The sequence below is a fragment of the Limulus polyphemus genome, unplaced genomic scaffold (genome assembly GCF_000517525.1).
Source record: "Limulus polyphemus unplaced genomic scaffold, Limulus_polyphemus-2.1.2 Scaffold493, whole genome shotgun sequence".
In the NCBI taxonomy this organism is placed as follows: Eukaryota; Metazoa; Arthropoda; class Merostomata; order Xiphosura; family Limulidae; genus Limulus; species Limulus polyphemus.
Genome location: NW_013666103.1, coordinates 262,620 through 276,197, shown reverse-complemented (window position 1 = coordinate 276,197; position 13,578 = coordinate 262,620). Strand labels below are relative to the sequence as shown.

The 13,578-nt window shown below is 30.4% G+C and overlaps 1 protein-coding gene across 5 annotated transcripts in view; it reads right to left on the bottom strand.

Annotated features, from left to right (window-relative positions):
- Positions 1-6,529: 6,529 nt before the first annotated feature.
- Positions 6,530-13,578, bottom strand: part of LOC106458618 (cullin-2-like) — a 64,675-nt gene continuing 57,626 nt past the window's right edge. For all 5 annotated transcript variants that reach the window (XM_013918142.2, XM_022384884.1, XM_022384883.1 and 2 more), the window contains 2 exons: positions 11,287-11,406; positions 6,530-8,249 (listed from right to left, as the gene is read on the bottom strand). In XM_013918142.2, coding sequence (XP_013773596.1) covers positions 8,118-8,249; positions 11,287-11,406 — 252 coding nt within the window. In that variant the 3' untranslated portion in view covers positions 6,530-8,117. The remainder of the gene's footprint in view (positions 8,250-11,286; positions 11,407-13,578) is intronic.

The following is a 13,578-nucleotide window of genomic DNA, read 5'->3' as shown; positions in this document are numbered from 1 at the left end:
AAGAATTTTGTACATATGTTTAACTTGTTTCGAATACATATATTATTTTAAAAACAAATGGAGTGCGCGCTCTTTGTTTATTGTCGAATTTATCGCTAACAAGTCACAGACCCTTACTGTAGAAGAATCCTTAGCTCAATACACACATATATTTACATTACGATATATAATAGTAAAAAGTAAGTACTTGACAATGAAATTTTGTCAATAGGTGTTGTATAGTTAATTCCGTATTATCATTTATGATGTCTATTTAAGCGCAAAGCCTACACAATGGGCTATCTGGGCTACCCTACTGCTAATATCGAATCTCCATTTTTTGTGTGTCATAAACCCTCAAGCTTATCACTGAACTACAGAGGGTATAGGGATTTCAGTTTCGATTCTAACAAGCTCTTTAACATAAATCTGGAGGTACATTATGGTAGAAAGAATAAAACATTGTGCACAACAAGGGTATGTAAATTAACAAATAACTTCAAATGCATAATTATCATCGGACTGGCGATGCATATTTATTATAAACTAGTATAAAAGCCCGTTAAAAATGATGGGAAACCAAAGACTACCAAATTTGAATCCTCCAATGTGCATTTGCAACTTTGCCGCCCGTAAACAGACATAAGAAAAATAAAGGGCCTTCTATCTTCTGGAAACTAAAGTCTATCATGAATAATATCTACTTTACCTAAAGAGCGTTTCTTCCCAGCATCGATCCTTGTCCCAGCATTCACTGATCATAGTTATTTCTAATCACATCAACTGCATTACGGCAATAGTTCTCTTAAAACCACATTTCTTGTAAATACTCGATCATCGTTCAAAAACTTCTCTTCATAACAAACGGCAAATTAATTTCACTCGGTACTAAATAAATCCTTGGTAAAAAAACTCCCTCCTAGACAGGCTTTAATATAACAGAAAAGGTGCCGAAATTTAGGAGCTATTTACTCTTATGTTTGCGATTGAATTCAACCCCAAAGGGAACGGGCAATGAAAAGAGGAAGCATTATAGGAGAAAAAGTGGAATTGGACTCGTGGAGCTCAGGAAATTCGAAGAAATCGAGCTTGACCAACCGACACTTAGCTTTTATGGTTATTTCATATTATTACTGTTTCTGTTCTATTAGATGTGAAAAAAAAACAACGGATTTATAACTATAATCCTATAAGTAACAAAATCTCTCATCAAAAAGCGGATACCAGGCTGGATACAATACAAACTGGAACTCATGTAAACTTTTAGCCCCACTCCATTTCCCCATAAGTCTTCCGAAACTACAGAAAATACCTTAACTATTCTAAAAACTTAAGTACAAGGCATTTTAAATGACTTTAAGAACCACTGAATGACTTTCCTAGAAAATATAAACGTTCTGATAAGATTTAACGATAAAAGAATTTTTATGATGAAATAGCCAGATATAAAGACAAACAGAGCACATTAAAAAAATATCACACCACCTTCCAATTACGAAAAGAGAGAGATACAAATTCACTAAAAAAGATTCAAAATAAATATATTTGTAATTTTTGGCCAACATACTACGGCTATATCTGTTGCTGTTCCTAACTTTGAATTACAGAAATTAGAGAGCCCTAAGAGATTGACTGTCATTCTTATAATGCGGCGAATATTTTGTGGTATCACACAGACTTGAACAAAGTTTAACAGCTATGAAACAGAGCTCTACAACAAGACCTATCTGGAACTCAATTAAAGAAGCAACATCAAGAATAACATTTCTCTACTGAGTAAACTTAAAACCTGCTGAGGTTGGGGGGCCAATTCCTTATGGTTTGACAAATGTTAGTTTATTTCCGATATTCAAGTAAAGTTAGACAACATAGTTTCTGTACTATTTTTTAACTGACAGCCTCCAAAGAAGATAGCTAATCACGAACAGCCAAGTCTTGGGCTACTCTAAGTGTAATTTTGACCGTTACTCTTATAACGCACTCACGGCCTCAAAGGAAGGAGCAAAATTTTAAAGCAACGGGACGCGAACCATGGATCCTCACTTCGGCACACTAAACACAAGGCCACGACTGATCCATTTTCCAACAGAACACACCCTTAATACTCCTTGAAACCTATTGACTTTCTACTTGTTATTCACAAATTAAGACACTTTATTGTCTGTAAAAAAAAAAATATTACCTTGCTCTTTATCATAAATTTTTTCACATTTTCTTTTTGAAAAAGAAAACAAAAAACTTTGGAATATCAACTATCTTTTTAAACCTAATTTTACGTTATTTCAGGGAATAATTTCTTAACCATTGAAGAAGGGATTAAAGCTATAACGAATATCATCAGAAATATCGCCGCCATTTTGAATTTAAATAATATAACCCTTGCAACAATTTATAGTAATCTTAGGTTTATTTTATAAATTATTTTCCAAATTAATGGTATAGCTATGAACAACTGGATTACTGTTGCTTTTGTTGATATATACACGTTATTTCTAAACAGCAAGCTTGTTGTCAGTGGAAATTACTACAATATATTACTTTTGAAATTTGGCTCTGGTACATGGATATTTTTGGCAAATATTGCCTCAAACCTTTAAGTTCCATACCTTATTAAACTTGATTAACTATCAAATTTACACTAGAATATCGCTTAAACAAAACTTGTTTTATTTAGATGTATCTGTAATAGTTCGAGAACTAAACATACTAACAGGCATTTACAAGAAACCTAATGTCAATTACATCACTCTCCGTTGTTCTTCACACCGCCCTCATTCTACGAAGTGAAGAACAACTATTGTCGTGGTTATAGTAGCCTCTACGACCTCCAAAGTCTAATTATGAATTAGTAACAATTTTTCTCTTTTGTGTGTACACAACTACATACTAATTACTAACTTGTTTTTTATCCAATATTTCGGCTACTAAACTGCCACCTTCAGGGAAGTCCTGAGGACTTAAAATGGCAGCAGGAGCTGGGATTCAATCCTGGAATTTCGTGATGGAAGTATGATGCATAAGGTCTCCATTACAACTTGATAAGAGTTTATCCTGGCTTTGCCGACTTCTATATTAGGTTGACTGTGTGTGCAATAAGTTAGGTTTATATAGAAGGCTTCTTTTATATTTTTTTCTCATTTGTGGTTTATATCCTGCTATTTTAGTATTATTTCAATTTGTTGTACAACATTCTTCTTTGGTATGATAGGCTATTCCAGATAGATCAGCATTACCAAATCTTATATGTCTTATTATGCTCCTGAATTCTAAATTTTGTCTTTTTATTTCTCCACTGTATTGGAATTCACATTCACAGTGGACGTAGTGAATGTTTTTTTTTTCCTATCTAGTAAGTCTTTAAGTGATTTGATGTGCATTTATTATAATCATAATATGTGGTGGTTTCCAAATACTGTTCTGATTATATTGATAACATGTCCTCTGTACGTTTCCAGAGAGTTCATCTAATATATATAACATGGCTGTGTGTCTGTATTTTTCTCTCTCCATTTATTCCCAGTGTTTGTCTTCTATATTTAGTTTTTTATCAAGTGTTCTGGGTATCCACTGTTTAAGGGGGATGGAGAGTGTAATGATGTGTTTTTCTTCCATCTTTTTAGATTATTCAGTTTACAATTTTGTTTTGTTTGTTCTAGAAACTAGGCACCCTATTATGAACAATCATTGACCACCCATAAAGAATTGATACCATATGCACAAGGTAGCTAGCAAGATTAATGTCAAAGAACTAAAACAATAACTTTTTCAAAACAGGCATCCATCCTTTTTAGCATCTCAAGTGATTTCATCCTTTAGCAAAAACAGAGAAATGCCATAAACCAGTTAGTTATACCTTATATCAGTGACAATTTAAGTAGCCAAATTCATTAAGTCATAAATGAATACAGGCAGACCATCAATAAAGTTGACACATAAACCACAAAAATATGAAACAAATTCTCACCTCATAATCCAAGAACCAACCAGATAGATGCATTAACATCCAAAATACAGCCAAGAAAAAAAAAAGGCTATATATTAGTAACTGTTATAATAAATATATAGTAGATGAAATTAAAGCAAATAATTATGCTCAGGAAAATACAGTGGAGAAAGTGAACACTTTACTTGACTTGAAGAACACTTTCGAGAGGTTATTTAAGACACACTGAAAAAGCTGCTACAGCAGTACACAACTTGATTACCCCAAATTGACAACCACTCTTTTTCTATAAAAAAAATGTTTTCCTACACATAACAGTTTCTTAGACAGAAATGAATCTCTACTCAAAGAAACATGGAAACCACAGATGAACAATTATAGAAAGACTAGGCTAAAATAACTTTTGTTTGTTTCCGATATATATTTGTGCAAAGCTACACAAGGGCTATTTGTGCTAGTTGTTTCCAATTTTGAACTGAAAGACTAGAAGAAAGGCAGCTAGTCAACAGCTCCCATTCCCAACTCTTAGGCTACTCTTGTTTGAACACACAGTGGAATTTGCCTGTCACTCCTTTAATGCATCCACAATTTCAAAGTGCAGTGCTCAATTTTGCAGCAATGGGGCACAAACCATGGACCCATATTCTAACATATTAATCCAAGTCTAGTCCCGAAAATAATATATTTACTAATTATTATTGTTATGTTTTTGGGATTCTAAGTTTATTCACCTCAACTCCAGTACTCACTAAGTTACATAAAAACAACTGTTAAGGTTTCATCTGAATATCACATTTTTTTTTCATTTTGATTTCCCCTTTCATGCATATGCATAATAGTTTTACAATGACATAAAACTAAACTTCTGAATTTCTATTTCAAATGGATCTACAATCTTAAATTTTTCTATGATTGCACCAGGCTTAATGATAGATTTCACTTTTTTTATTGTCTAAGCTTGAGATGTGAGTTGGTTACTTGTTACTAAATAATAACTTGTATTAATGTTTACTCATCACACATTACAATCCAGGTGTAGTAAGTCAAATAAACAAGTTGTTATACATCAGTATTGTGTTATAATAAACAGGAAATTGCTTGACAAGTTAAAATTTTAAATTGTTGCTAAAGTTAACCATTAATAAGAAATTTAACAATGTTTAGAATTTGATAAAAATGTCACTTAAATGTAATTTTTAGGTAATAAAAGTTAACCTTAAATAGTTTACTTAAGTATCAAATGCTAACAGCACTTTTTTGATAACTTAACCCATCAGATATTGAGGTTTTAACTTCTTTACTTAACAAAATGCAAACTACATTTTTTATGTAAGCATTCTTTAAAATTTATTAAATTCTAAAAGTGTAGATTCTTGTTTTTTTTATGTTTATCTGTCTATGTGGTGTCGTGGTTATGTTAAGCACAAAGTTGCACAATGGACTATCTGCACTGTGCACATTGCAGGGATCAAACAGTGAATTTTAGCATTAGAAGCTCACGGGCTGAACTTTTACAAATCATATTCAATCACAGCAACATATGGTAAAAAAGAGCACAAGTTTTAACAAATGCTACTTACAAGAAGGATAAAAGAAATATGCTTTCAAGAACAATACAAAACTCAAACCTGAACCATCAAATGCCCATGTTTCCACTAAAAAAAATCCCTACATTTTCAAATTTATAAAAAAATCTGAACTTTTGTTTCCTTCACAGAATTTTTCTGTAAACAATCTACCTTTACAGCTATCTGTACAACTGGCAAAAAATTGCATTCATGTACTTCAATAAACCAGATATTGACAATGAATGTGTACAAATTGAGCATAATGAAAATAATATTTAGCTTTTGCTCATTTGGCTTTCTGAATGAATACTAACTATTAACATTAGTATATGTGTGATAATGTAACAGTATTTTGGGTTACAGCAGAGCATTTCAAGTAAACATTTTGAGGCAACTTCCAATTTAAGTCAATAGAATTCATCACCTTAATTTTAAACAAATTTTCAATGTCTTAAAAGACACTAAAATTAAGCTCAAGTAATTCGTTAGTTATTAAATCTGACATTTCTCTTAATTTATTTATCACTGTTTTCTTTTCTTTTAGGCTACATAGACTTGTAATGTGTTTGTATATTTGTGAAGTTTTTTTTTTTGTACATGCAATATTTTATAACTTTTCTGCCATTTGTTAAACAAAATATTCATGACAACAGATCTTTTACAGATTTTCTTTTAGGTTTTTCAGTGTCAGTTGTTAATTCATACTTTTGGCATCTTGTGATGTGTTTTCATATTTTAGATGGGTTTTTGCTTTAACCATGTTTGATTTTTTTCCTTCCAATACAAAAGGAAAATTACAGCTTTGACATGATAAGACTTTTAAATTGATAAGATTTCTTTCTGTCAGAAGGTGTTACATTAAGTTGATTACTTTGATTGTATCACCCTAAATACCATTCCACTAATATGTAAGTGTAATTTTGCTGGGTATTAGGCAAGGTATTTTGTCACCCAAGTATCAACATCAAAGGAAGTAGAGATTCATTACATCCAAAACCACAGCATATAGTTTAAAATGATAAGAATAAAAGCTAGAAAATTACAATAATCAAAGAGTTTTGTATTTTTACATATTTACCTTCTGTTGTCATTTCACAATACTTTCATCACACAATTCAAGCCAACAATTAGCTTGTAATACTCTACTTTGACAGTATCACCTAAAATCAATGACCGAATTGCATCACTTATCAGATAATTCTTCTCCATCACTTGGCAATATACATGACCAACTAAAACACATACATGATTGACCAATTAAGAACTTTCTATTCAAATTTCACAGTCTTATTATTTGTACACATAAGAAATAATCAGCTACTCCACGAGCAATATCTCGTATCGTTCATTCTTACATGATAATCTAAATAACGTACAATTTAGATTGGTTGGTTACATATTCCCCTGTAATGAACTCTTCCAATCAACTAACCAGACATTTTGATTTATACTATAAGCATGACAAAGTACTTTTAACTACCACTTCTTCATCACCTCTTACACGAGTTCACAATCAGTACAAAATTTTCTGCCAAGTCTACATATAATTGTAATTCTGTAAATAACTCACTTAAAATTTGTATATTAAACAATGAAAAAAATTGTTCAACATCATGAGGGAAAATTTTAAAATATATATCAGAAATTTGGTCTGCAGGTGTGCTGTACAGGGTACTTTTAGGTTTGAAGAATACTTACAAACTTTATATTCTTTTGTCATGAAACAGAACAGATATGCTAATAGACATGCACGTTTTAGGTGTAATAAATAGAAATTATTTCAAATTTTCTAAACTTTCAATACATTTCTTCATGGTTGAATGAAACCAACAATAAGGTTATTCAGTTAGAAAACAGCAAAAGCAGTAATAGGCATTTAGATATATATATATATATATATTTATGACAAAGTAAGAAACTGAAAATATCACAATATTCAAACAAAAGAGGGAGTCACTTTTTTTTATTTGGGACTATGAAACTTATCAGAATTAAAAATCAGCTGTAACTGATTATAATAGAAGTAATCAACTACCCAATTCATGAAAGATAAACAGTTAAGATTTACGTTTTGTCAGTTAATGTTCAATTGTGGAAGTTTATATACAACTCTTGCTATGTACTGTGAAAAAGCCTTACTAAAATTTATCTCAAATGTCATAACCAAAGAACCTTATGATATAAACATTTACAACATTTAAATGTTAAAACATAAACAAAAACGTTTATAATATACACTTTAGAGAATTCAGGCAGTTTTTTTTAATACATCTTCACACCTAACTGTAACACTTTGTTTTAATGATTCTGAAGTATTCAGTATAATATTCATGTACTGTATTTTACTGCTATAAATAAACTAAAACAGTTTTGAATTGTCCTTTCTTTAGTATAACATTTCACTAGGTGAGATTACTATATTCATTGTAAAACAACAATAATCCTAACAACAGTGCAATATTCACAAAAGTTTCACTTTTTTAGCACTGGGATGTTAGCTTCTTCAGGCATGACTTCAAAAACGGCCTTCTTCACAAACACAAATTAGAAACATAGGATTAGGTCTTTTAGAGTAAAAAAAGGAAAAACACTCCAATAACCATATGTGTATTAAAACATCTCCTTTTTTATGCTACGTAACTATACTCGTCAGCAGAGTGAGGGGTCCTCTCCAAGTACTGTTTGTCTATCAAAGCTTCGATGCATTTCTTTATCATTGTTATGCTGGGCACAAACCGTGACTTGGCTTGATTGATTACCTATAAAATTATACATTTAAAATGTAAGAAAATTCCTTACAAAAATTTTAGTTCAAGAGCTTGAATTTTTATGTCCTGAGAGCAGTCATCCTAAATTCAAGCCTTTCATCTATTTCATCTTAAACATACTGGTTTTTTACTTAATATATTTAATATTTGAATCACATTAATACTAGAAATAAGTCCAAGTCCCGAGAGCAGTCATCCTAAATTCAAGCCTTTCATCTATTTCATCTTAAACATATTGGATTTTTACTTAAAACTTAATAGTCAGTGTATTCTGAAACAGTATTTTGTGAAGGTTTACTTCCATTTATCTTATATAAAATTTTCCAATGATTAGTTCTTCAGTGTCTTTTTAGTTACCCTATGTCAAACTAAGGTTGAATTTTCACCAATAAAACACGACTACTAAATGTACTATAAAACAAATAAGCAACCTTTAAAAAAGTATGAAAAAGTGACTGATATTTATAGGTCATATTTTTTTCATTAAAGATAATTATTACATTTCACTATCAGATGATAAAATAACATAATGAAGGTTGTTTGACCAAAATATCAATCATATTTTTTCCCTTTTAGAATTGTTTTAATAATTTTTGTATTTTATCTGTTAAAGCTAAACTGGCACATAATTGTTAACAAAAACTATCCAATCTAAGCAAAAAAAAAAAAGATTTTTTTTTTTCTTGCTAAGGTTATGTTTGATTCAAAAAAACTGGTGGATAAACCAAGTTATTAATGTGGAAAAAAAAAATTCAGAAAATCTAAATGCCAACCAAACTATGTATTCCAAAACTAGAGAAAATTTACACTTTCTGTCAAAAGGCCTACAAGGATTACAGATTTATCATTTAGCTTGGATTTACTTTAACAATGATAAACTTTAGGTAGTATTTAGCATTCCATCTAGACAGAACATAACTTTTGTAATGCTCAATCTTTCAATACGGTTTGTTTTTTAAATAATTGTAGTTTCTTAAAGAATACAATTCAATAATTACCAGCCATGAAACATCTTATATGGAGTTAAAAAAAAGGAGAGTAGAATACAATCTTTTCCAAAAAATATCATTTTAACTACAATTATTTCAAAACGTAGGAAAAATACTAATCTCTCCTTTTTGTGTTTTATTAAAAAATAAACATTCCTAACATTCATTTTTCCTTTTTTTTTTCTAAAAAAACATTATACCCAATTTCAACAAATTAAATTTTTTTAGAAATTAAAAATCCATCTTTACTTATCCACAAGCTATTAGTCAGTCTTTTTTCAGGTTGTTTCACCACAAATCTATTAACAAAATCAGGTTACATCTGAAAGGTAAGTGCCATTTTTGGCCCTAAAATACAGTGAAGAATAAAGTACTGAGAAATGGAACACATAATAAGTAGTACTGTCAATAGTCCTGATACTGCTATACCTCCTAGGAAGTTAACATTTTGTGCAAAGTGTTTGTCAATATATGATGCATGATGTGAGTAATGTATCAAGTTCCACTAAAAATCAGTCATTTACCCACAAATGGAGTTGACTTTTAACACTGAAAACATGCATATACAACCATAATAGTTACACAGTATATGAAATGGAACAAAAGACATATCATATATGAAACTGATTGTAATACATGCACTTGCTCAGTGTAACGACAATAAATATGTCATCACAAATGCTAAATAACGATTATCATATACACTCTGGTGACTAATATTAATAACTCTGATTTTTGACCAGCAGAAATACCAAAATATGAAAAATGGAAAATACGTCCACCAATGCACATGGAGTTTCTGGACACTCACGATCATGCCATTGACATGGGAGGATGGAGCTGTGGTTCTGATGACACTGACAACTAAGATTCTCGTGATCGCATTATATAGACATCATGGATTTAAACATTTCACATCTATAAGTACTCCTTCACATCAAATCTGGGTTTTATGTTCACTATAGTTATGCTTGTTGCAGGTTATAGGAATAACATTGTGATTTCATTTGTGTTTCTCCCTTAATAACACCCTGACAAGGAACAAAGTTGTTGTTGTTTTATGTAGTAGATGCTGACTCATCCTAAATTAAACCATCACTAAATGTCTTCACATATAAATTTTCGAATGCTAATTATTCAATATTTACTTAAGCAATTACCTTAAACTGAACTAAGTTTGTATTTCAACCATTATATTGTGAATTATGCGGATCTAACAGTACTAGTAAACATATTATAAAACAAAAAAAAAGCCCATAAATAAGTTACTGCTATCATTGGTCATATTATTTAGATATATATATAATTTATTAACATTTGATTATTCAATTTGCCTCAGGTGCTAAAGTAATATGCTGAAGATTAATTGGCCAATATACCAATCAGATTTTCTTTCTTTTAGAGCTGTTTTAACTATTCAAAATTTTTACTGTCTGCATAAAAAAATTTAACATTCCTTCAAATTTTAACAACCTCACCATTTTTTTTTCTTTTAGGATTTAACTTTATCAATCATAATATTCTGTATCCTGTAGAATTTAACTACAGTGTCTCTTTTAGCTCTTAGTTTGTTTGTTTTTGAATTTCGCGCAAAGCTTCACGAGGGCTATCTGCGCTAGCCGTCCCTAATTTAGCAGTGTAAGACTAGATGGAAGGCAGCTAGCCATCACCACCCACCACCAACTCTTGGGCTACTCTTTACCAACGAATAGTGGGAATGACCGTCACATTATAATGCCCCCATGGCTGAAAGGGCGAGCATGTTTGGTGTGATGGGGATTCGAACCCGCGACCCGCAGATTGCGAGTCAAGCTCCCTAACCACCTGGCCATCCCGGGCTTTTAGCTCTTAGTCAAATTTTAGCCCCTCAAATGACAGCATGATAAGCTGATCTCTAATGACGGCCATATTTCATACCCACTGCAATAACTTCTTTTACTTCCTACCTCAATAAATAACTTGTCAGGTTCACAATTAAGTAATAACCATATATTTATATTTCATAAAATCAAAGTAATATTTCAAATACATCAACAGACCTCTTGTATGAGGATGTTGTGGCGTAACACTTTCCTTGCCTTCATTATACGAACAATAGCTGCCTGCAAGTAAAGCTTCCTGTCTTCATCAACAGAGCTGTGAGTCTGTTCAATTTCTTGCTGAAAAAATAAATGGAACAGTTATTCAAAAAATTATATCTCTAATTGTTTTTTACTGTACAATTCATATTTATCTAATTAAAATCAGGTAACATAACAAAAACAAGTGTAATGAGTTACAAGTTTTAAATAACAGTAACTTATACATTTGATAGGAGCATAAATAATGAAAAATATCAAACTTTCTATAAATTGTTCAGTACAGTTCATGAGATATTTTCCATTTTTGCTATTTATAATAGTAGTGAAATTTCTCATTGACATATTTCTTCCATTCCAAATTCTAGCCCAATGGTCTTATATTGTCTTTGGATTCATACAGCTTTAAATGGTACATTTCCAATGAATTCTTGAACTTACTAATTTATGTTTTTGTTAAAGTTAATGCATTTCTACAGGATTTTGTATGTTAGCTAAGATCAACTTTTACATTTACTTATCTTACATCAAACCTAGAATCTTAAAATATTCTTATCAATAAAAGAAAATTGTGAGACATTTTATAAATGTTTATATCTATGTATAATTATGGGTATTTCAGATGTTTCAAAGAGCAATTAAGGGTAACCTAATAATTTACAAAGTCATTAGTATTTATGTTCTGTTTCATTAATATATTTCTCACATTGTAGCTCAGATGTATTTAACTGCTTTTTTAAGAAAAGTTATTACAAAACTTGAGTATTAAAAGCATTTTATAAATTATTTTTAAAACTTCCACAAAGAGCCATTTAACGTCTGTTACATGTATAAACAGAAAAAGATAAAAGTATATTTGTTAAAAACACTACAAACAAAAAAATCAAACTGAACAGATATAAAAATAATCTATAAAGGAATAACTAAAAAATCAAACAAGTAAACTTGAGAATATCAAACAATTAATAATAATAAAAATATGGAAACAACAAACTTCCTTTGCTTTCAGTCACATAACTACCTCAGAAAAACATGCAAAACAACGAGGATTATCAACAAGTTTTTCAGTGCTGATAATCATCATACAGATAATAAAGAGCATATATTGAGCACGTATATAAAAATCACAATTTGCATGTTTAAGTAGAAGTAACTCCAATGCACTTGAGTATCCTTAGAAACACATGTGCTAAGTATATTTAACTCCTTCAGCACAGGCTCGGTCCCTGGCACTGACCTCATAACCATTTTGTGCTTGTTATAGTTTTCATACCATAACTTTTAAATTAGTATGCATATCTTCACAAAATTTTGCAGATTATCAGTAAACATTACAAGGCTTTTGTATGCAAAATATCAGATCTTTTTATTAAGTTTAAGATTTTTTAAGTAATGTTTTTCTCATGCCTTTTTTCTTTTCACACATTGACTATCCAACGTGCAAAGAAATTTCGATTTTAAGATTAAAAATAATTTTACGCGTCAGAAATCTTTCAAATTTCATATGCAAAATCTTTATAACATCCAGATAATTATCAAATATTTCTTAGGAAAAAACTTTATTCATATGTTATTTTATCTCTGTACGGGTTCGATTTGACCGATCTCATAAGCATCATAAAAATTAGGAAATAAATATAAATTATGCCTTTTCCATTCTAGAATGACTACAAATTATAATACGAAAACACAAATGTTTAGTCTAAATAGCTTAAATCTCATAACATTATACATCTATATACGATTATTTTTAATACATTGACCTTCCAGCCATGCCTGGCTAACATTACAGAAGTTGCAATGATACGGAGCATGTGCACTCATGTTACCATATCCAAGAATATAAAACTGGCCTTTACAAAGTGACCTGTCTTGGCTGTGTTTTAGTGGACTAGTATTTGGTAAAATACAGTCACATTTCAGTTATAATACATTATATATGTATATACATTATTACTATTTACAAATAAATTCTTAAAACTTATTTTTCTTATAACATAGAAGAGTAAATAAAGAAGTATAGCAAACAATTATCTCTTCTAGTTACAAACTTTGTACTTGTTTGCTGCTTGCCATAGGTTGCTAAGCCTTATCCCATTTTGCAAGTGGAGAATGTGAAACGAAATAATTGTTTTTAGATTTTATATATACATTTGAACTAACCAACAAATCATAAATTATTATACCAATAACATAGAATTCCACTATAATTTATCAAGCCTCATACGTAGACTGTATTTGGGTTTAAAAAAA